The 25,676-nt window shown below is 35.5% G+C and overlaps 1 protein-coding gene across 1 annotated transcript in view; it reads left to right on the plus strand.

The window, feature by feature from the left end:
* GLS (glutaminase) overlaps positions 1-25,676 on the plus strand; it is a 66,039-nt gene that overhangs the window by 27,829 nt on the left and 12,534 nt on the right. Inside the window, 7 exon segments of the mRNA XM_064515103.1 lie at positions 4,317-4,349; positions 4,623-4,681; positions 8,106-8,172; positions 8,772-8,822; positions 11,220-11,396; positions 12,516-12,647; positions 13,153-13,245. Of these exon segments, the coding sequence (XP_064371173.1) occupies positions 4,317-4,349; positions 4,623-4,681; positions 8,106-8,172; positions 8,772-8,822; positions 11,220-11,396; positions 12,516-12,647; positions 13,153-13,245 (612 nt within the window).

Here is a 25,676-nt window from a genome sequence, read left to right on the forward strand (position 1 = left end):
GAATGCTCAATGAAGTGAAGTATTCTGTGCTAATGAATTCATGTGGGAAGCGTTCAGATACGTTTTGGGGGGAATAACAATATTGATAGTCCTTGCAAAAACTTAGTGTAGGAGAAAACAACAATGCTGAACTGGCTGACCTTGGAAAAAAAACTTATTACAGTAAAAACTTCTTGGTATGAAGTATAAAAAGCAGTGTTAGTATCTAATATACTTAGATTTTAAATATACTGGTAAGTCAGAAAATAAGTGAGGCCACTAGTAATGGAAAAAACTTGGCCAGCTGTAACAAGGGGGACTGTTTGTTCTCAGGATTCAGTTATTGGAAATCTATATAATCATGATCTAACCCGTGAGGGGAAAAAATGCCTATTTTTCATTGGGTTTATTTCACAGTATAGTTGCAGTAAATAGTACACATTTACCCTCTGCTACCCATTCCAGTTATCCTTCCTGATGGACTGATATGTAAATGTACATGCATGTCACAGGTGTTTGCATTTCAATCTTCTCTAGCAGATACTTGAGGGTTTGTTTTATTTTTATGAAGTTTCCTGTCTTCCTGGATTTTTCATTTCCTTGCAGTAACTAATTCTGAAGAGAACATACATTCACATTATTCTGCCCTATTACAACCCAGATGTATTATGTATTTTCACACAGAATATGTAGTAATATGTACTTTCCCCTTTTGGAGTGATATTTGAAATGATGTGTGGTATTCAGTGGTCACATATTAAAGTATTTAATACCTGAAGGACACATAAATAATTCATAAATGTATTTTAAATAGTATTGTTCTTGGTGGGTCAAATATTGTGTGTGACATTGTGCTCCCAAGTATTTCAGAGTTGAAAATGGCATGCTAAACAATCAAGACACCAGTTCTCACAGCTCATGCCCAGATTAACAAATAAAAAAAGCGTGTAAGTACAGAAAGTTAGAATAAAGCCATTAAGAGTTAACTTAATGTAAAATGCACAAATGTGAAAACTGTATTCTTGCACTCTAACATAGTGTTAGAATTTTTTGTGAGTTTTCAGCACACTGTAGTATTAGGTTATAAATTTGGCTTTAAAATAATCCAGAAATTAATTTTTATTATTTTCTTTTTTAAGTGTTAAGATGCAGACACTCTTATTATTTTGTCTTGGATTCAAATTGAAAAATTATTTTAATGAGAGACACATGGTAAGAGCTTATGTCATCTAGTCATGTAAATGTGGAATGCATTTCGATTAAAAAGTGGCTAATAGTAACTACTTTTCTAATTAACGATACCTAATTTTGTTGCAAGCTCTGGTAAGTATCCGTGGGTCTCTCTCTTCCTATGTACATGTAGATACGCATCTGCTTTGTATTTTTCCAGTAGAAATACAAATAACAGGGCGGCTGGTTTAGACAAAAGGAAGGTCACTAAGATCCTGACATAGTTGAGAAATTCAAATTTATGATGGACAGCCATAGCTTCCACTGTGTTTTCGTATGTTTAAAAAAGTGTGTTGAGCTGTCTTTTGCAAGTTTGAATTTTCTATCAGACTGCTTCAATCTTAACATTTTCAATTTCATTTTGTATTCATTTAGAAATGTTTTCCATATGTATATACACACAAGCATGCATACAGTAAGTGTGTATATGAACATATGTTTTAGTATATGTATTAAGTGTTTGTGGAGATAGTGCATGGAATGTTTTCTTTAATGTCTTAGACGGATGAATTTTATTTATTTAAGAAGCAAATGCCTTTTAGAAATATTCCTCTAGTCTCCCCAACCTCATAAGCTTATATAATCAAGCTAAAAATATTAAACACTTGAATAAGAATAGAAGTTTTCTTGTCTCTTTTATTTGTTTAAATTATTGTGGAAAAGGTGCTCAGTATACTTAATGCTAGGATTTTGTATCTGTACTTGAGTTATAATCATAGACTGTGTGTCGCCTCAGTGTCTCTTCTGTTTTTTAGAAGGAGGGTAGTGTACCTCTGTCAGCAGCTGACAGCAGAGAAACTATAGTGATACTTTTTTTAGTTGTCATATGTATGGAAGCAAAGTTTCTTGTTTGAGTTATGCGTTATGTTAAATACATACTGCCATCTTGGTTATATGATTACTTAGGCACAGACTTTAGGTATACGAGCAGTCTAACTTCAGTAGCACTGCTCTTGTGTTTTATATAAAGTATCTGTACAAATGTGTGGAGCATCAGGGAATAGAGATATATCATCTGAGTTGGTATGCAGAAGATTTTCTTCCTAAGATGTATGAAATTAGATGCAACTTTTTAAAAGAAACCCTTTTTTGTAAAAGGCTAATATGAAGAAGCTTGTACTGGGTCTTTTGCCCACTGACTTTATATACTGCTAGTGAAGTCAGGTTTTTGTTGAAGGGCAGGGGATTTTTTTTTTTTTCAACTGGGCAAAAAAGGAAAAGTGAAGTATTATGTATTTATATTTTTGCAGAAAGCATGATCCCTTTCTCCCTCTTTCTTTTTTTATAACAAAAGAACTTGTTTCAATTTATTATAAATGTCTAACCATACAATTATCAATGCAGCATCCCATAACTAATGCTGACCCACTTTCCCAGAAAAGATGTTCATTGTGCATTTGAAAGGTTGAAAAGGTTTTTGTGGTTTAAATGTTGTTACATATTTTACAGCATTAGGATCTATGGAATATTTTGACAACTGCAACAGTTCAATGAAGTTGGTAATTTCTTCTTTTAATTATTTTTCATTGAACAGATTTGGAGTTAAATTTTTAAGGCTTATGTTCTGGTGTATTATACAGGAACATTTTGATGAAATGTGTCATGAATTTTTTTATCTTATTTATTACTACAAATTATCTAGCTAGAGATCATTGACTTTAAGAGTGAGGTTATTAGCTTTTAAGCATAAGGTAACCACTGGCGCATAATTTTGACAAAACAGTGTGGTGTTCCTTTCAGCTAGTGATCGTACGTGTATGACTGCACATCCTGTTGTAGATGAGCTGATGCATGGGCTTCACAGATTATCTGCAACACCCTAATCCACATATTGAGTGGGAAACGAGACTGGCTTTACGCATTTCATTAAGTAAAATACTGGTTGATTTAAAGCTTCAGTTTTTTCCACTTCCTTCCCTGCTCCCGTACTAAGCATAGTGCAAGTAGTGTCTTGAATTGCTTGAGATACCTTAAATAGAAGGTTTTATTAACTAAATAAAGTATCTTTAATACTAAAATTATTTATAAACTCATTCCCATCAGATGTATTGTTTCTATCAGTTTGTGATGCCATTGTCTTTTTTTAAACTGCTTCAGAGGCAAGTACTTGGCTACTTCAAAAAAACACAAAACCCACCCTGCAGTAGAACATGCACTGTTTTATTATTATTATTATTATTATTTATTATTTATCTCCCTGCCCCTCTTTCCACTTATTGCTGTAGGAATTTGTGAAAGGTGAGCTTTCAGAAACTGTTGAAGAATCAATACATCTTTAACTGGCAGTTACTAAATTTAAAATTATTCTGAGGAGGAAAAAAGAAAAAAATCACAATCCCTCTCTCTCCCCGAAAACACTGAAACAAACCAGCCCTAAGAATAAAGTTTCAGTAGTATCCTTATTAAATCAGATTTAGGGTTTTCTCCCTTATATTGTTAACAAAATGATGAAGTACTGTGTTTTATGATGTAAGATTATTTTTCTAACTGTTTAATTTTTAATAGGTAGAGCATTAATCAGATAATAATCAAATCAGATATTTTTGATTCAATGCAATTATTTGCATAGTAAGGGGTAGCACTTTATTTTAAGTCTTCGATCCAAATTCTTAGTATGGGCACTTGCTGTGGAAAAAGCTTTAACCTCAGTAGCCTGAATTTTTATATGCTCAGCTCTGGTAATATAAGACTACCTTTGAGTAACTAATCTGAAAAAAAAAAAAAAAAAAAGTTAGTGTTTTCATTATGTTTACACTGATAATAATTATATTTATATGTTTTTGCTTTAGCTACTACATTTACTTTTAATAAATACATAAAGTTGAATAGAGAGCACTTAAAATAAAGCATACCTTTTTCAGTTTAAATTCATTTTCAAAATGCAGGTGTTTGATAAGACATCTTATAGGATTTTTTATTTAAATGATAATTAAAGCTTTTACTTTTCTAACACTTTAATTTTTTCATTAATATGTGGAATAATTGTAGTACCTTTATATTTAAGTAGCCTCATACCTTAGTTATATGCAATAAAATTCCTAATACTGTTAAGTGAACTTCTTCATTATGTTAACAGTTTTTGTAAATTATTTTTTCTTTTCTTGCAGCAAGGAGCAAATAATGCAGAAAAATTTGACTATGTAAGTGAATGTTATGACATTCTTATGTTTTTCCTAATTAAATTCAATGGTGAAAATCTCAAGTTGAAATTTTAGTCATTTCAAACCAAGCTTCCTGTTTTTTATCTGCACTTGGTTATTTAAACATCTAGTGATTTAAATTTCATCTGTAAAATTGTATTACAAGAGAGAGGCTTAGTTAAGCCTGGATTGAAAGTTGATCAGTTATCACGTTTTAATGTCTGAAAATGTTAGAATGCCTTTTTTTAACTCTCTCTCCCCCCACCCCCCCAGGTGATGCAATTCATGAATAAAATGGCGGGTAATGAATATGTTGGATTCAGTAATGCTACGTGAGTATTTCTTTTATTTACTTAATGCAGTTAGGCAGAAAATGATCTGAACTGATACTTGGCCTTTTGAGCTTTCAGCAAATATTGGTTATTTACACTGAAACCATCATTTCACCCCTAATATTTAGGGTCTGTGTTTGGTTTAAAATTATACAAGAACAAAGTCATGTATGTGTCTGACCAGCACAGTGGCTAAATCTTGCATAAAAGTGTTAGTTTATATCTTTGAAATTTTATTACTCACTTTAGCACTCTGCTGGTGCTATTGCAGTGAGAGCTGTAAGCACAACTCTTACTTTCCTGGCATTCATATTAAAAATTAAACTGTGCATGTTAAATGGGTGCATATCAAATGTTTAGGAAGCATACTTTATGCAATTGGAACTCCTTATGCTTTTTTGCAATGTGTTTGAATTGTATTCTAAAATGAATAATTCCCCCCATTGATTTAATATATCGCATCCTGGAAGCTTATTGAGGCAACGTTGTGAAGATCTTAAGAATGCTGTGTAGCAGAGTGCTTGCCAGGGTACCAGCTGGTGCACGCGTGGAGGAAAGAGGAACGAGATAACTAGTATTTTTGCTGAGCATTGTTAATGTAGAAGGGCTTACTATGAAAGATATTAGCTTTCATTAAGACTTCTGCTATCTATATAAACATAATAGAATAACCAGATGGGACAGAATTACCTACGTTTTATCCTTTAGGTTTCATGCTTAACTTACTCGTCATGACGCACAGTGCAGCCCTAAGCCTGGTCACTAATTGAATTGCAACTCAATCCTCAGATTCCTCTGTGGTGTGATCAGTGTTGTCAGTGAATGAGCCATTCATTACAGCTTGCTCTCGGATGTGCTTCCGTTCTTCTGTTGCCTTTTTAGAAACACTTTTAAGAGCAGGATCTTGAACTTTGCCTTATCTGCAAGTCGGCTTACGTACGTGTAGTGAGGAGTACAGCACGTACTGAGACGTTGAAGTTTGTCTCTAACTTAAATTTTGCACTGATTAACCTCTACTGGGGAAAAGGTGTATAGCTGATTTGAACTGAACTGTAACCAGGACTAAAAAATCTTTTCATTGAAAGGACTTCTATGTCTTTATTTTTAGAAAGATTTTGTTTTTAAATCTCTGGTTTCACTGATTGCCTCCTTGAACGATGTGATCATAAACCAATACCCTATCTTTCTTGGAGCAAGGGGAAGAAGGTCTGCGTGCTGCTCTTCCTAGTTTTGTTAAGCAAAAAAGAAAATAAGATGCAGGCTGGAGGGGGAAGAAAAGAAAAAAAAAAAGTGTGTGTGTGTGGGGGGGAAATAGGCCACTTGTGTTGGTCAAAATGCAGCAAATCTTCAATCGTGACTTACGGGCTGACAGAGCAGAGTATTCACTCAGGGCAAACTTTGTAACTTATTTTCAAGTGCAAGAAAGGAATGGTGCTGAAGTTTTCCCTTTCCTCCTCCTATGCAACGTGAGGGAACTAAAAGTGGGAAGAGCTGGAAGACAGAAATATTACTTGTTTTTGTCATCTTCTTGAGCATTGAACTTGGGCCTAGTCAGTAACCTTTTCAGCAAGGAGCTAATACGAATGATAATTCCTTTGAGTGTAGCCTAGTATGTTGTAGAAACTGCTTATACATCCCAGTAGCTACAGCCTGTAGGGAAGCTACTGAGTCTGTACAGTGGTCTACTGGCTCTCATACATATCTACTCTTAGATGTCTAGAAAGTCTTTTTCAGCATATTCTTTACAAAAAATGGCATTTTCTTAAGTCTTCTGGCATATAACAGTATCTCATTTTTCAGGGCAGTTTTTCTACTTTGCTAAATTGAGCTAATGTTGAGACTTGTGATTTAGGAACTTGATGGTGACATTGTGTTACCTTTCTGATGTGTTCATAGGACTACTGATAAAATCAGTGGTCTAAAACCAAAAGCATCTGTTGGAGTCGCAAGGTGTGTGCTAGTTTAACTTAACAAGGAGTCTTTATTGGATCTTTATAGGCAAAAAAACTGTAGCATGGGGAGCAGAGTTGTCCTCAGCAACTAGTGTCACCAAAGAAGTGTCTTAATTATATAAGAAGGAGAATGCAAATAGTTGTCTGCTTTTACAGGAGGACTGCACTTCAGAAATCCCTGTTGGCATTCCCTGTTACTTGTGGTGGCACAAATAGCTTGCTTTGAGTAGGTTTAGCGTAGCTCATCCTGAGTTACCACACATGCTTTTATGAAGCTGTTCCTGCTTTGTTATTCTCAGTGATAAGAAATGAGTATCTGTGCAGCTGCAAATGCAATAAATTGATAAGAAATAAATACATAAAATGTTTTTTAGTCAGAGCAATACAAGTTTACAGATCAGAAATTAAGGGGTGGGAAAAGTCAGCAAGTAAAGCCCCTTTAAAATCATAGTACTTTTACACTGTTCATAGATCTCATTTATATTTGTGGTTATTGCTGCAACTTGTTTCTTGAACAGATTTTCTGTTTTAAACAGACATATGAAGAATAGCTCAGTTAGCTGTAAAAAATAAAATGCAATCCAGAAAGTGAATGTTCTATTAAATATTTAAAGGCTACAAGCTTCATTAGTAAGATCTAGCTACATAGCAACCTAAATTCAGCTTTCAGCTTTTAATTTGTGTCTGAATTGGAGCACTGACATGAACTGTGCTAGGCAAATGGTATATTCCAATTTTCAAGATCTTACTATTCTTATTTAACTGGCAAGTTTTGTCAGTGACGTGCACCTGAAGTCAATAAAAAATATTACCATTGACTTCTGATGGAACAAACTTGGAGCAATGAAAGAATAATAAAGATGTGTAACTATAGAAAATTATAAAGTCACAACATGCCACTGTTTCTTGCTCTCCAAAACAGATATTTTGAAACAATCTACTTTTCTTTTGCCTTTTCTCAAATTTTACAGGCTTATTTATGCTAGATTGCCAGATAGTTTTAATAATTACTGATGCTTTTTATTCCTCATTTCCAAATTCAGTTAAAAATTTTGTGTTGTTCCTATAAATACCTTTCTTCTGCTCAAACACCTTAAAATACGGATATCTTCCTGTTGGATTCAAGAGATTGGGAGCCTCTTAGTCCTTTCTCTGCAGTTCTAGGTAACAGTGTAGTGGCTAGATTTGCAGCTGTAGTAGGTAGTGGTGACGTTTTCCAGGGACTTGGGACTCCTTATTGAGCTTATTCGTTGCTGTGTTCTGGGGGGAGAGGGTCTTTACATGCTTCTCCTTGGGCTGGAGGTGCTGGGGTGAGCATATATGGCAATTTCTATGTTCTGTTATTATGACAATTGTGTTCAGAGAGTAATGTATTCTTTACATGCAGTTTTATTGAATTGCACTGTGCTTCTCTGAATTTCAACATTTTCAAAGTTTGACATTCTGGATTTTTTTATTGTTTTTGTTATAAGTTTCCAGTCTGAAAGAGAGAGCGGAGATAGAAACTTTGCGATAGGCTACTACTTGAAAGAAAAAAAGGTTTGTTATTCTTATTTTTTAATCCTATATTCAAGGTTGTGTGTTTTTCATAGTCTTGGCCTGTGAAGTTTTTCATTTATTCCAATTGATGATTTACAGTGTGGCATAATTTATTCTAATGTTGTGTATGTTTTAGTTCTGCTATGCAAATCAGTCTCATTTGGAAAGAGTGTATATACTTGCATAATTTTAATAGAATACCCTTAATCCTATCTCTGTATACTAGTCAAGGTAAAGTAATATTTTACGTAGCCTAAAGTTCATAATCTATGCAGTACAACAGATGGCTTTACAAAACTCCAAGGTGCTTTTTGCAATGCATTGATTTAAAGTTTCTGAAAGCTGTATTGAAAGAGATTTTAATACCTAGATTATTCTAGATATTAAAACTGCACAGCATTGTATTATTTTTAAATGGGAAGTGATTTAATTTTTCTGCTCTTCACATTTAAATAAATGTTTAGTTTTAAAATCTGACCAGTGTTTCATATACTGACAAGAATATACCTTAATTTAAGAATATAGCTTAATTTTTTTAACGCTAAAAGATGTGTTTAAAAAAATAATCTAGCTAAAGACACTATTTTTTTTTTCATCAGTGTTTTCCAGAAGGCACAGATATGGTTGCTATACTAGACTTCTATTTCCAGGTAACTGACCCTAATAATTAAAACTGAGATTTGTAACAGACTTGGAATTACTATTATAGGCAATAGAAGCTAATCTGTTCATAGATGTGAAGGTTATAATGTCTTACAGTTGAGCTTGTCAGCATTTGTTAAACTCTGTTTTGAAATGGATGATGTACATTTGATGTATCTAGATTTCTGTTTGTTCAAATGATGTACTCAAGGAGTCTTTATTGCTAATGCAAACTAGCAATAGCCTTTAAAAGACTGGTGGCTCTAAAGTGTAAAATGTATTGTATTACTTAAGTGAATTTGACAAAAAATTTCTACTTCTTTGGGTTGCTCTTCTTTAGTGTACTGTGGAGCACATTAAACTCCATGTCTAACTAAAATAGTATGTGCATGCTCTATTGTAAACTCAAGGGCAGTGTTATAAATACCATGGTTATCCCCTTCTCTTTGGCAGGGTGATTTTTTTTGCTTGTGTGTGTGTTTGTGGGGTTGGGGGATTTTTTAGGTTTTTTTTTTTTTTTTTTTTTTTTTTTTTTTTTTTTGCTTTCCATTCAGCAAATTATTTGCAACTGTCACAAAATGAGAACTTGGCAAGTCTGAGGTATTTCCTTGGTAAGGGTTTTCTAACATTAAACATTCCCAGTTCAGTCAGGTCTGCTGCATTTAGTTCTCAAGAGGCAGAATCTCTGACTGATTCAGTCTGTCTGGGATAGCTGGAAAAAAATCTAGAGTTCAGTTCTCAAAAGGAATGTGTTTTTGATTCTTGATACTTACCTGTCCAAATTGCAAACAATAAATTTTATCTGAGTTTCATTGTATTGGGATGTGACTGCTATACTCTTCAAATCAAATGACTGTTTGTAAGGTAAGCTGTTTGTAAATTAGGCTCACCTGACCTCATATTAATTGAGATGCAAGCTAACAGTCCATTCAGTGGCCAGTTGTTGTTACAGAATAAAACTGAGAATTTATTTTAATATAGTGGTTAAACATGCCTTTAAAATACTTCCTATCCCACTGCCCCAAATCCTGATACACTTCTGAGTGCAAAGCTAGTCAGAAGTTAAGAAATGCCAAAACTAACTTTGCCAGTGCAATTTTAATTTGGCCTTATAATCATGCATTTTGATTTCCAATTTTATGACTGTGCAGTGTTCTTTTTTCCCTAGCCCCTTTCCCCCCCCTCAGTATTCAGAAAAAAAGGGCTCATACATTGAGTGGCAATTCAGTGTTTTCTTTTCCCCTCATTGCACAATGCTTGTTTTCCTGCATGCTACTCAGATTCTACTAAAGAGACTGAAATATTTCTTTTCCCTGTGTTTTCTGTAATGCTCCTTCCTCACTAGCATAATCGGGAACTTAGTGAACAGCAATAAACTTATTTGCATACCATCTCTCTGAAGTGAGGAAGAACTATTTGCATTTTAGAGAACTGAGGTACAAAATCTAAGTTTAAAGTTTGTAGGTGCTTAAATTGAGAACCTAAAAATACTTTTAAACATATGAAGTGTTACATAATGCCACCTACTTGCAAAAACACAGTTGCCATTTTAAATGTGTCTCAGACATTTTCTGGATTTGCAACTTCAGATGACTAGATTGAGGTGTCTTGAGTTTGGCACTCAGAAAATAAGGATTCTGCATACACTCATGAATACTTTGCTTATGTAATTTTATGAAGTAAGACTATTCGGCCACAGCAAGAGCACAAACATTGATTTACCTACTTTTCAAAGTAGCATTTCAACCTCAGGTTGAAACTGTCTTTTGATTTCTGCTTTAAAAAAAAAAAAGTGACAGCATCCCATTTATCACATTTCCTGGTGCATTATCAGAGTACTTATACTCTGCCCTCAATGAAGCAGGGATCCTGTGAGAAAATACTACGTCATCATATCATTTATATATCATAAAGTATATATGAGAGGAGGCTGAAAGAGAGTTGCATCAGCAGGAAATGCTGGCAGTAAGATTTCTAAGTGCTAGAGTTTGTAGCTTTAAAATGTCCTTTTAATAGATGTATGTGGTTTCCTAAAGCTTTAAAAAACCCTCAAACTCAGATTGAGAAAAAGTCATTCTGTGGCTTTAGCATTTAAACAGATGCAACACCCTGAGATGGTTTATTACACCTCTTTCTCTCAAAGGAGTGTCATTGGGGGAAAAAAAATCAAGCTGATAACACTCAGTATGTTAAGTCAAACTGTTAAGTAGGATTATCAACACTGACACCAGGATCTTGTAGTAGGAAGATTCAGATAGTACTAGTGGATGCTACTAGTGTCATCTGTAAAAAATGTTATGCTACAGGCTATTTTATGTAATGTTATGTATTGTTAAGGCTATAGCTAGCCTTACTGTGCTTTTGAAGCTTCATGCTTCTTATAATCTTAATCTCTCTTTCATAAGCTTTGCTCAATAGAAGTAACGTGTGAATCAGCAAGCGTGATGGCAGCAACTCTGGCTAATGGTGGCTTTTGCCCAATCACTGGTGAAAGAGTTCTGAGTCCTGAAGCAGTGCGCAATACCCTGAGTTTAATGCATTCCTGTGGCATGTACGACTTCTCAGGGCAGTTTGCCTTCCATGTAAGTAGTCTTCAGATATTAATTATATCTGTCCAGGAAGATTAATCTGTGCTATTCTGTTCCATGTTCCAGACCCTCCACCCCACCCCTCCTTCTTCCAGTTCTTGGGTTGTTAAATGAATTGTTTAGAAATTGAGCACAACATATGGGAAAATGTTGTCTAGAACCCATGATGTTACTTGTATACAATACGTTATAGTACTTACTCTTCTCTGCTATTCACATCTGGGCATCCTTTTCATCCTGAAACATAAATATTGTCACTTAAGAAAGGCTCTTCATGAGAGTTACAGGTGATTAATGCAGATGTAACTGCGACCAGCATAATTAAAGAAATCCTGATTTGGGGGTAGGGGACAGAGGAAACACAGTCAGTTACTCTGTTTTCTTTGACTCGGGCTGTTTCTTAAATTGTTCTCATATCTTGTAAAAGTGGCTGTCATATGCAGCGTATGTACCATGTTTCTGCTATTTTCCAGCAGTACATTTCTTATAGGTAAGTATTTAGACGTGTACTGTATCTTATTTGTGTTTTCTTTGTTTTAACTCTTTTCAGTATTTTTCATTGCATACATGTGAAATTGGTAAAGTTGATGATGCTGCTTTGAGCAATCTAAAAGTTGTTGCTTACTGAGCTATGGGGATATATGATACGTTAATTCCCATTTGAAAAAGGCAACATCTTTATCTACAGACTGTAAATAGGTTGTTTGATAACTGTATTTATGGACACTCCCCTCCCCTTTTTTAAAACTTTTTATTTATATTGTTTTGTACCACTTCATTGTCGTAGACTGTTTGTGACATATTACGTGTGTGTGTGCACTACTGCTTTGTTATAATAGACAGATTTGGATTATCTTTCTTGCTGTACTACTGACTTACTGTGTTATTGAAAGCAAATAACTTAATGATTGCATGCCTCAAATCGTGATGAACTGTGCTTCAGGTTATCATCTGTCTAAAAGGAGATAAGTAAAAATGCTTTCCCAGCTTGAAGTGCTTTCCAGAACTACATTTTGAAAGTGCTGCATAATAATATTTAGTAAAATGCTGCGGCATTGTCTTACAGAAGTTAAGAATGTCTGCAGGGGACACACATTGTCTGGTTTTCTATAGGTTGGTCTTCCTGCAAAATCTGGAGTTGCTGGTGGGATTCTTCTGGTTGTTCCTAATGTTATGGGCTTGATGTGCTGGTCACCTCCTTTGGACAAGATGGGCAACAGTGTTAAAGGGATTCACTTTTGCCACGTAAGCAGCTTTGCCTTCATCATTCTTTTTCTTTTGCAACTGATGCCTACTGAGCTTCAATTAGCATTGCTGAGATCTGGCTGAATTAAATAGTGATTTAGTTTTCCATACATACCAAGTTTGATCTGTTCTAAGGGTGGACATCCTAGAAAAGGAGATAAGTTTGCATTCTCTTAATAAATAACCTCCAATTCATTTTGTGAGCATTTAGAAATAGTCATTTTCATCAGTATTTCTGAAACATTGTGGAAACATTTTTGATGAAGAATACTTCATGATGTAATGATAAGCTGATCTTCTCTATGCTACATCAGAAACTGTAGAACTTCTATAGACTCTTTTTTCTCTGTAGTTGTGAAGTATACAATCTCCAAAACATGAGAGAAACAATTTTTACTAATGTATATACAGATGTAAAACATAAGTGCTAGTATTTATTATAATTTCATGTGCACGTAAGTATCATATATGCAAAGGATAATGTATGTTCTCTAAATATTTGCAGGATCTGGTTTCTCTGTGCAATTTCCATAACTATGATAATTTGAGACACTTTGCGAAGAAGCTTGATCCTCGCAGAGAAGGTGGTGATCAGCGGGTAAGTTAATATGTATTTTCAGTGAGTATTATGTGTAGATTTCAGATGAAAAATAGGAAGATCTTCTCTAAATGTAGAACTGCTCAATGACATGTATTGCATCAAAACTTTCAGATAAATTAATCAGTGCACTTTATTAGTGGACACTTACATGGGTGGACCACACTATGACAGGGTTTTATAAAATAGAATTTCATCTTAGATTTGTAGTTCTAATCATCTCTTGCAGTTCTTCTCTCTGACTAAAATAAGTATTTGGTATTTGATAGAAGTCACAAAGTGTTTTACTATTCTGGTTGCTTTTTAATAAAGATTTGACCAGCTGGTGGCTTAGTCTTTCTGTTCTGTGCTACTGTGCATGAGATGTATGTTCAGTATTTTTCATAGTGATATCACTGAGACCCCATTTATTGGCGAGAGCTGCACAGGCAGTGACCTCAGGCCTTATGTTGCTGTAGACCAGTGCCTGTTACTAAGGAGTGGTATAAGCAGTCTCTGGGAAGGAGCTGAATCCAGTCCAGCTACATATACAGAAAGACGGCAAGAGTGTGAGGATGCTTGAGATAGTTAAAACATTAATGGTAATAAAAAGCAAAGAAGTTTTTCTTAAGGCGTGGAGACTTTCATAGGAGAAGATGTAGAATCATTTCTAAAGTGCTTTTATTTGCATGTATACATCTAAGAATTAACCAATTTGAAGTTTGAACTGTTTATAACTGGAAGACAGAAAATAACGGTTTATATGTGAAGAGATGAAGAAAGATAAAGCTTGAGTCTGTTAGCATTGATTGCAAATTTGGGTTTTTTTCCTTCAAATACACTAATAAATAATATATGTTGCTTGAACAACTAGCATTCCTTTGGACCAATGGACTATGAGAATCTCCAGCAAGAACTTGCTTTAAAAGAAACAGTATGGAAAAAAGTGTCACCTGAATCAAACGAGGACATCTCCAGAACCGTAGTGTATAGGATGGAAGGTCGGGGAGAGCAAAACTAAAGGAATGGGTTCTAGTTTCATAAAATTCTTCATTTTAAAACCCTCAAGCATCTCTAGATTTAACTCTGATTTGAATACTGTTTGCCTGGTATTTCATTTATATATAAATACTGTATAAATTCTGTATGCTATACCAAAAAGATTGTTGAAGCTTAAAAAGACGCATAAACAACAAAAACCAAAACTGTTAACTGACTTTTGTAGTTACTTAAAGCACGCCTACTTTAAAAAGATGAATTTGAATGCTTTGAACGATATACCTCTTTTGTGTATATCTGTGTACTTTGTTTATATCTGAGAATTTTAAGTAAATTAATTTTAGCACTAAGCAAAATAAGATGTGTCCTCTGATCAGGTTCAGAATGTAAAGATACAAGAACTTTAAAATATAAAGTAATAGTAAGATCATAAATTCCCAGATAATTGTATATTAAATGGAGATAGATTGAGTCTTGTTATTACTGTATCCTTTTTTAAGACAGACAGTCAAATTGTGTTTAACAGAAATGGATCCCTCGATTATGCCATGCTGTGAAAATGATATATTTTTGATAAGATTGTTAGGAATTATTAATGCTAACATTTGAATAAAAGAGCAAAAATGGTGCCAGGGGAGGAGGGGGTTGGGAGAGGGGAAAAGAAAAAAAACCCTACCTTGTTTGCAAGATAGTTAATGTAGCAGAGAGGGTTTTTTTTACCAAACTATTCTGAGTGTCTTGTTAGCTGCTTGTACTGCCAGTTGGTAGTTATGACTCAGACTGCCTTACTAGTAATGCTGTGCTCCACCCTCAAGAGGAATGTAAGCAATTTTAGAGTGGTAACCAACTGAGTAGTGAGCAGGAAATATATTAAAAGTAAAACATTTTGGTCAGATTATTAAAACTGTTCACAATTAACTTTTCAGCAGCTAATGTGTGTGCATGTTCATATGAATATATATGTATGAACAAAAGTCTCTTACTTATACATGAGCAAATTTAAAGTTATCATAAACTGCTTTTTTAAAAATATGATAGTGAATTTGCACCTCTGTCAGCTTGCTAAGAATCAGGACTTCTGTTCTTTTACAGGAAACTGCATCTGTTGCTCCAAATTATCATTACTGAGATGATCTTGGACAGGTTATGTGAAATGATCTATAAGTGTTGAATAGTTAGGCTCAGTAGGCAATGTTGGGCAAGGGCACAGACTTACTAAATTCTTGACACTTGTAGCTAATTCATGGTTTCTTAACGATGCTAAATTTCTTTGAAATGTTGTTCTCTATCTGTAAAAAGTTTTCCCCTTTTTAAGCTTGCAGATAATTTGACATATTCTCTGCTCTTCCCCGCCCCCCCCCCCCCCCCCAATACATCATAGAGTCCTGGTTCATAAACTCTGGGACTTTTGTCCAAGTAACAAGCAATTATATTCCTTCATCTGTGTAAGTAATAGCTCACTGAGAGCTCTAAGAGGTGAGGATAGATGACTCCTTAGTAAACCTCCCATCCTGACACCCTCTGCGAATCCCCTTCCCTTTTTAGTTTATCTAAAACTCCAAAGTGTTAGTTTTGCGTGAGGGGAAGGTTATTGCTTTCCTATTCCTCTCTTTGTCCCATCTGGCAGCCTGAATCAAGGAAGATGCATAAAGCAAAGCATATGTTGTTTGCGAATGAAAGTTAGTCTTAATTACTCTGTTTAGGTATTGTTAGTCTTGCAAAAACACTTGAAATAATTTATTAATGAATTTAATAAGCTCCAACTTAGCCTCAAATAATCTGCCTCTAGCAATATATTGTAAATGGATTGGATTTCTGTGTGTGAAGCCTATTATTAAAAAATTTAGGCAAAACAATACAGAAAATGACTATTCAGTGTATTTGAAGTCCTAGTGGAATGAACAGGTAAATCTGTGGTGCAGATGTTGGTAATAAATTGCTGAGTAATAGCTATTTTATGATCTTATCACTGATGTTTAGGGTAGGTTTGTCAGTGCTTATCTTGAAAGTTAAGTGAACTAAGGTAAAACAATAGTTAGAAAGACATAACAAGTATTCACATCCTGCAAACCTATGTGTGTTTACCTGAAAAATGCTCAACCGAAAGAGGGAACATAACCTGCCTGTGCTGCTAATGAAAAGAATTTACAGTAATGAATACATGTTTCTTTTTTAATTAAATCAGTAATTTAATCAGCAACATGTATGATGCAGGATTTGCTTGATGTAACTCTAGACGCATTATTTTCTGAATTTGGCAGTGTTTGGATCTAATCCTAAAAATGCAGTTGAAGATAGAGAAATTGTTCCATCTAGTTTCCAACTTTAAAATAAGAAGCTTTACCATATTTGTGTGTGTAAATTACATACAAAACTTGTGGTAGAGGCAAGTCCCGCTTGGGAAGTATAAAATAAAGGAGATGACTAGATCTTAAATGTGCTTGATAAGAATATTTAGGGTACAGCTTGCACAATCTTTACTTTAAGTATATATATTACAGTTTTGTAATATATGCTTTTGGAGCCTGTCTTGGAATTGAAGCCAGCCTCTAGTTAGGAGGGGTTAGGAAAAGACTCCCGTGGACCAGTGACTCTAACCTGCGTTCACAGCATCTTGCTCTGGCCCGACGTGTCTGCGAGTAGCCCTTGCCAGTGGCAGGAGGCACCGGTGGCCGGGGCTGTGGCTGGGTCCGGGTCTGCCGTGCCTGCGTTGCGCAGGGTGAGCGGGTCCGAAAGGATGTGGTGATAGAGGCTAGTCGCTGAATGTTTGAAGATGTTTTCAAGTCTGCAACGGTTTTAGTGTCCATCTGTGCTACAGTAATAGCAATTCTTGATATTCAAGCATTTTAGCTGTGTGTGGTTTTTTTTTTTTTCTTTGTCAGCATCATTAACATTTCATTAGAAATGTAAATGCTTTTTAAAATTTTATTTTGGCATTTGCGCTGTACCTTTTTGCTCAGTTGTTAAGTTACTTGTCTCGTTTTTCCATTTTCATTTGCATTGTATGTTATTTATGTATCTTGATTTCCAGCATGCTTATTTTTGTATTGTTTAATAAATTTATTTTAAGCCAATTTTATTGTATTTTTTTCTCTCAATGGAGAACAGATTTATTCAAACACATTTTTGAGACTGAAGTGAGATAGTGAGCACTCTTGTAAGCAATGATAAAGTTCTGAAAAAGTATTTAGAATAAGCAAGTTTAGTTAAATCAGACACTGAAAACATTCCCAAGATTTCTCAAACATTTTGTAGAGAAATTCTCATTATCTTTCTCTTTGAACTGTTATCTAAAAGTTAAAAGTAAAAACCATAGTAGTTCCCCAATAATGAAAAATGTAATCATGCAGTAGGATGTTAATGCCATTGTGTATCTGTGTAGTTCTGAAGATATTAATCCAGTCATTTGGAAAAAGTGGTTAGTGTTTCCAGTGCCAGAATAATCACTGTTGATACTGAGCATTTTGAAGTGTAAAGCTTGTATTAAATCACGTGTAGCAAGGAAGGTGTTCCAAATAATATAACTTTGTAATAGCAACGTTGGGGTCTGAACAATTGTTACTTGCATCTGTGTTTCTAAAATCAACAGAAAATTCCTGGCAAGGCATTAATCCTTTGTCACAGGCTTGCTTTTTTCTGTGTTCAAGATGCTAAATGGTAGACAGATTTACCTGCATATGATTCTGGGGCAGGAATTTGTCCTTGGAGAATGCCCTAGCGGGGTTGGCCATAATGATTAATTTAGTTTTTCTGTAGATTGGTTTATAAGCTGCAGTTACTGACACTGTGCTTTTAAAATGAGCGTATTTGTTGTATGCAAAATACTACGGATCAGAACAATTTATGCTCCAAAAGTCAAAAAGACAAGGAAAGGTAGAAGGGTAGATGTGAAAAGAACCACAGGTGATTTACTGTAGAATTTTTTTTGCTTGTTGTTTGGTTTTCACTGTGCATTTCTTGCCAAAGACCATTGGGTGGGTAGAGGAATAAAAAGGGAATGAAGTCAAAAGTCATTGTGTGTGGGAGTGGGAAGTTGAGCTTGATTAGTCCAACTATGTTTGTTACTTTAGAAAATTTGCTCTTATTTCTCCTGGTCTTGATACATACATGTCATTGATGCACAACAGCTAGGGTGTGAGCAGAGTAGTTACGAACTTTATCATTTTATATTTAGTGTTTTGTTTTTAGTATCCTACACATTGGGTTTAAATATTTTTGTACTTTCATGTGGTAAAAATAAGGTGGGAATTTAAGGAACAGTTATTCCAGTGAAAGAGTACTAGCCTTTTCTCAATGGAGTTGTTACTGAGGTCACTCAGTAACAATAAACCTAACAATTTACCTTCAGTGCAGAATTTTTTTGCTCAGGAATTTGAATGTCTTGGATGTCTGTGGTAATTGCATGAATAACAAGATTCTGCGGAGCAGCTTCAGTTGAATAGTAATAATAATAGTACATATACCTGTCTAATTACTGAACTGTGGTAGGTGCTTTGCTAATACATCTTCCTAAAATCCTGAAGATTTAATAGTTTTCCTTTAATAAAAAAAAAAAAGTTGATGATACTGTAAATCAGGTGAAAATCTAACTAAAACTTGCATTTTTTTAATCACACTAATATTTTTGTCTGTTCCAAACTTCTTGTCCTGTCTAGATAACAGATGAAATAGTGTATGTAATAGCATGTTTTTAAAAGATGGGTAGCGTATAGGTCCATCTTGTTCCAGGAATTTAAGTCTTGGTGTGTTGATAGCTTGTTGTAGCTTAAATCATAAAACTACTTATTTAAAATCAAGCATAGTTTTAGATTTTTCATTTGTTCTTTCTAGAGAATTTTGTATACAAAATAGAAATGTCCTTTTCCTTTTGCTTTTCATGCAAGTAGAAGGTAATTGTATTATTAACTTCTAATACTGCTTTATGCAGACTTTTGATTTCACTTGAATATTTAACCATTTAAATTCTTTTTGCAGGACTTAAAATGGCACTATTCTGCACATAATTCAGTTACTTCTGAAAATAACCGCTCTGCACTTCTTTTTCCCCTCAAATGCACAGCAAGCCTTACATTATTAGCGGTCACATCTGCCAGTCTCTAACCTAACCTCTGCTTAGGTCAGTTTAACTAAACTGTAAAATCAGAAGCGTGGTGGTGGTGAGTTTTACACCAGTTTAATTGGCTTAAACATAATTTTAATTTAGGCAATGAAGCTAACACGGAGGCCTGACCTATAGTAAGGTTGTTATGGTTAACTGGATCATACAGATTTTAAAAACAGAAGGGTGCATTTATGTGTTGGGAGAATATAACAGACTTTGTCACTTTAGCGCTCAAGCTTACCAGGAAGCAGGGTTCAATGAAAGACAAGGAGAAAAGGAAAGAATTTTAAAAATGCTTCTACTCTCCAAAATGTTCCAACCAACTGTACTTACACGTATTTTATTTAGGCACTGGGCATGCAGGAGACCATGTCTGTTCTAAGGTAACACTTTGTGCTTTGACTGCTGCTTTGCTCTGATTCTGACCTAACTGGTGTGTAGCTGGTACCTTCTGTAGTGCCTCCTGCATATTTTCTTGATATCATTTATGCTTGCAGAAGGCAAAAGGTGTCTTCTGCGTATCTTCTTTCCAGACTCCCTCTGGTCCCTTTATCTGATCACCTACAGCAGATCTTCTCAGGTTAAATGGCCGTGTTACTTGGTAAATTATAGGCAGGCAGTGGTAGTGCTGCTTCTTTCAGAGACCAGTGTACCTTAGTTTCATGGTTACTTGGTCAGGCTTAGAATAAATTACAATTTTACTATAGTTGTACTTCTCTTTATCTCTTTGACTTGCAGGATCATGTTTTTCAGTGCAATTGCTTGGATTTGATTCTTATTTTTACATTACTGAATATTACTAGACTTCTAAGTAATCGTTCTAGTAACATGCCTGGCATATTATTTGACTATTAAAAATATACATGTTTCATAGCTTGTATTAATTCCCATTCTCATTTGTATTATGTGCAGCCATTTAAGGATTAGAAATGCTTTCAAATTTTATGGAAGAAGAAACCATATTGAAGATCAGCCTTTTAAAAACAATCAGCAGTTGTTACTTTCAAAATTGATCCCCCTTGGAAGGTCCTTTAATAGCTAAGTGCAACTGTTGAGTAGGATTTTCTCTTGAGTTGCTGAACAGCTGGTATATGAAATTTAAAGTATTTGTTTTGCAAAATTCTTGTGTACTGACATAAAATGGGAATTTATTTTTATACTATATGTTTTCTTAGGACAGTTTTACTTTGCTGGGTGCCATCTTTGTAGCACATTTGTATGACGTGCGGGAGGTTTTAGTGCCTGTAAGCAACCAAGTGAACACTGTAGGCTTGTAGAAAAATTGAAGTTGGAAGGGACCTCTAGTGATCCTCTAGTCCAACCTCCTGCTCAAAGCAGGTTCTGACATTAAAGTTGGATTGTGTTGCTCAGGGACCGTGCCGGTCACATGTTAAATCTCTATCGATGGAGATGCCATAACCTCTCTGGGTAGCCTGTTCCAGTGTTTTGCCAAATTTTTTCCTAACATCCAGTTGGAATTTTCCCTTCTTGCAGTCTGTGTCTTTTCCACTGTGCATGTGATGCTACTATCATGTGGAAATCTGTTGTCCTGTTGGGGAATCCTAGGAGCAGCATGGGTGAGAATAGCCTTTGGTCAGCAGTTACTAACATTTTGCCTCCTGTTGTGTTTTCCTACTGAATTATAGTATTTTTATAAGAGATCAGTGAAAATAAAATGATGTAAGAATTCAAACACAGTAGCCCCTTCATTCTCTGTTAAAATGTACGAGCTAAATGCAAACTCAGAGATAAGTTATTTGCTGAGGGAAAGCATGTTACTTTTAGGACTGCTTGTGATTGGAGTAATTATTAACAAAACAATGAACTAAGCATACAGAGTTGAGTGATAGGAAGAGATAATCTTGCTTGCTTCCTGTTGATGTGATTCACTAGTCACACTTTTTCCTTGAGGAAGACAACTTTATTGTTTGGTCAGGAATTACTCATTCAGTATCTTTTTTGTCTTTTTTTTTTTTTTTCCTCTCTGCACTTGTAGACCTGGTTTTGGTTGTATGTGTAGCTTTAGGTTGCCGTATGATTTTTATTTTTATACACTTTCTAAAAGGACTTATTTTTTAAACAATTATAGGTTTGGCAAGATTAAATACAACTAATTAAAATGTGATCTCAGTCTGAGAATGAACGGTTCTGATCACATGTGATTTAAAAAATACTCAGACTAGAACAGCTGTAGAAAAGGATTAAGAAGTGTGAGGAAATAAGACTCATTTCTTCATGAGAGGAGGCTGAAAAAACTTGGTATGTTTTGCCTGATATAGTAAAGCTTGATGGGGAATAAGGTTGTTCTGAGGGTCTGGGGAATAAAACTATGAAGACAGAAGATCTGTTTAAGCTAATAGATACTCCTGGTGTGACTAAATAGACTGGAAATTAGAAGGATGTTTCTAAACTATCAGAGATAAGCTTCTAGAAACAACCTTCCCAAAAGAGTGGAGTGCAAATTTCCGGTAAGATTTCACCTCTTCTGAGTTCAGCCTGTAAGGAGTAGTCAAAGTCTCCTACCTGTAAAGTTTAGGTAAATTTTATTGAGAACATCCTCCTGTATTCTGGAAATAATTCACAGCTCTGGGTCTTATACTTTGAGCAAACCCCTGTCCATAGAGTGTGAAGTATCTGCAGCCAGGAAAGCAGGAGTGTTGCTCTACTCAGTTGTGCAGATTTCTGTCGTAGTCAGTAGGTCCTTGAAAAGACAGACGTTCTTTTGTCCTGTCTGCTTAGTACCTTGCTAAAGCGTCAATCAGCATTCTGCTTTATTCATCTGATTATCGCTGATCCCAGTCCTTTGGTCCCTAAGCTTGCAGTGTTAGTAATGTCTGTATCCACTACTTCAAAGGCTCTTGTTTTTCTCCTATATCCAGAGAGTCAACTAGACAGTATTCATTCCATTCCCCTTGTTAAGATTTTGTATATGCTTTGTATGCTTTTAGTTGCAGAAGAGTTTATTGTGGTTAATCTATGACAGGACCAAACAGGAACTACAGAAATCCATATCATGAAATGATGAATCTAAGATTCCTGCCATGGATCTCTGCAACAGTTACTATTCTACCATTTTGAAAACTTCGGAATTTCCAGTTGTCATAATTTACTGGCAAAACTTTACTTCACTGCTTACTAAGCAATGCTGAAAAACTTTCATGGCAGCAGAAAAAGCTTGCCTCCAGGAGAAGCCTTTCTCTCCCCGTCGCTTTGATGCTTTGAACATGGCAGCAAGATTCAAGTGTTTCCACACAAAATACTGATGGCAAATGCATATTGCCTAAAATTGAAAATTTGCCTCATCTTCATCTGCTGACTTGAAGGGTGAAAGTCTTTATGTCTGAGGAGAATGGTCTGTGTAGTACTCCTCTATCATGTCACTCATGGTGGACAATGCAACAATGACATCTTTGGTCATCAGGACAGGAGGGGAGGTCAGATTTTCTATTATTCTCTCATGTCAGGAAGTTGCAAGTCTGTGGAATTGGTTCTTTTATTATAGTTATTCTGATTGATTTTTGCTAATGAGGTCTTCAAAATCTTCCCATAAATCTTGACAGCAAGCAGCTTATGAAGGTGTTTTGAATACCGTCAGCATGTGAAATCAACCAACTTTAGGCCTCGTGTCCAGTGAATGAGAATTACGTTATTTTGTTTCTGATGGTGGCGGTCTTATCAGTAGTTTCCCTAATTCTGTTGTCTTGAAAAGTAAAAAGTGTATCAATTCTTATATCAAAAGAAATCAGATATAGCAGGCAAAACTGAATGCTGATCATACCAGTATTAGCCTAGCCAAGGCAATTTTGGTACTCAAGTCTCTTTCCTTTTTCCAGTATTCTTACCTTTTGAAATCAACATAGTTTCCCTCAAAACAAAGTTCATAGTTGCAGATACTTTGTGCTTTGCTTCATGCCTAATTATGACCGAGTAACATTTGAGATTAGCTGCTCTTCTACCAGACTTGTGTATTTTCCCAAGCACGTGTGTGCATAGGGAGGAAAGCTGGCTAGCTGTCACTACATCAGCATTTAAGCCCCCATGAAGCTTCAGCATTAGTTATTCAAGAATTCCTGTTACTACTGGAAAAACTTAAGATCATCTATGAGCCGTTCAGGGGAATCCTTGTCAGAGCAATATTGGCTCCGTTCATCCTTGTATCTGTTTTTAATATTCTGTACCATGATCGTGTATATGGAAACCTTAAGGCCTTTGTGCAGGAAGTTTCCTCCCACTAGAGAAATTTTTTTTCCTGGGATCTTAACCTAATACTAATGGAATTGATGGGTCTGTCTTTTGAGCTCCTAGTTGCATGTTCTTTATTTCCTGTGTATCCCTTCGAACAATCTTCTTTAATGGTAGTTGTATCTACTAGAAGGGGAAGGACACAGCCAATCACTGAGGCCCCCTTTCCCCCAAGCTTCTACTGTTGTCGCACTGAATATCCCCGTCCCTAATGACAGTACAAGAAAGGAGGAATTATCCCATACGTCCTGGACACTTGCAATATTACTTAACCTTTTCTACATCACAAAAATTTAAATGCTTTCAGTGTTTTTGTTGTACACAGGGATTCAACTAAATTTCTGTTCATGTGACCCACTCTCCCATCCTGGAGTTCAAGAGCTGGAGTCAGTACTGGTGAAGGACTATAGGGGCGCTGGGTGATTTGGTTCATCCACCTCCGTTTCGGGAAGCAGCGGAGGGGGGGGAGTGTGGTAGTCAAGGAGCGTTGCTGGCCAGCGTGGTCTGGGCTCACCCCATGGGGTTTGTGCATCTCTGGATGGAGTACGTGGGCATGGGCTCTGTGAAAGAATCCCAGTTATTGAAGGTAAGTAGATGTTTCATTTAATTTAGCAAATACTTAGTTTGATTATTTCTTTATTCCATTTAATTAGACTATTTGCAATTTAAACACAGTCAGCTTCCTAATGCTTTAGAATTAATCAATAGCCAGAAAAGTGTCAATAAGCCACTGCAAATTCAGGATATTCTTTCTCATGAAATAAGCTCTCTGTTTCGGTAACTTACCATCCTCAAGGACAGTTCAGTGATAGTGTCATTGTGACTGCCTTTCAGGCATGTGAGATGAGCCAAACGTAGTATGAAATAGACTGTACTATGGATTCGCACAGAATGTTGAAAATAAATTTAATATTTAAAATTCCATTTAAAAGGTGTTAGATCTCATTTATTGTTTAAAGATTAGAGAATGAAATTTAATCATCTCAGAGCATGCAGTGGCCGAGTTAGTAGTAGAACTGAGCTTAGTAACTTAGTCCTGTCCATGACTCTTAGTTTTGTTCTGTGCGCACTGGGGGGATTTTTTTTTTTTTTGACGCCGTGAAGTGCTGCTCCTGCTGCCTCCTGTCCTGTTAGTATTTAGATGAGTCAGCCTGCTCACAGATAATAGCAGAGAAGAGGTGTTTTGAGGAGTACTGCTGAGATAGACTCTTTCCAGAACTTCGTGCCTGCTTCATGGTTGTCTTATGAGCAAGAGCTGATATCGCATTTTAGTCTGTCTTTCATAGCACTAGATGTGGCTGGGAAAGAAGGTACCTCCTGCTTACAATTACTGTTTCCTGCATGCTTGTTATGCTTTTAAAACTTTATGTAAAACAGCACAGTAACATGTCCAAAAAATGACAGTAGGACAAACAAGTGTGGTACTGCACTAGTTTATAGGGAGTATCATTTTTGTAGATGTTCTTCACAATCTAGATTACTTTAAGGTATTCTGCTGAATGAAGGATTTCAGGTAGAGATGGGAAAAGAGAATTTATTTTAAAATACAATATTGATACTCTGATTTGCAAATTCAGGTTGTGCTTGCAAATTCAAGTACTGCATAAAGTAGTACTTTTGCACCCCCCCTTTTTTTTTTTTTTAAACCTATCTGAAAGATTTGAAACTAAAGGAAATGCAAATGCAACAAATCCATTCAATGCTAACAGATTAGCAGGTAGGAAAAGAGGGAAATTATTTCTAATCAGATCTCATCTCCAGGAAGACTGCCCCTTTTCTTTTGTGACTTTAGCCTATGCATTTTTGAGTAAAGGAAATTGGTTTTCTTGGGTTGAAGGAAGAGGTTTATGGTTTGTTTGTTTGATTTTTTTTTTTTTTGAGTGTCCAGAGAAATCCCCTATGTATATGTTTAGTTTTATTAGATACTTTCTATATTCAGCAATGTGCACGGCTACGGTGACAGCTACTAAGCTATCAGTGCAAGCTTGTTTATATCTCACTGCTGCTATGTCTGAATTGGACCACGTCAAAACTCTTCTGTTTTCAAACTTTAAGAAAGACGATTTTAGGACCATCAAGTGTTTTCTCAGTACCTACTCTTTACTTTAAA

Source organism: Dromaius novaehollandiae, chromosome 7, assembly GCF_036370855.1.
Source record: "Dromaius novaehollandiae isolate bDroNov1 chromosome 7, bDroNov1.hap1, whole genome shotgun sequence".
NCBI lineage: Eukaryota > Metazoa > Chordata > Aves > Casuariiformes > Dromaiidae > Dromaius > Dromaius novaehollandiae.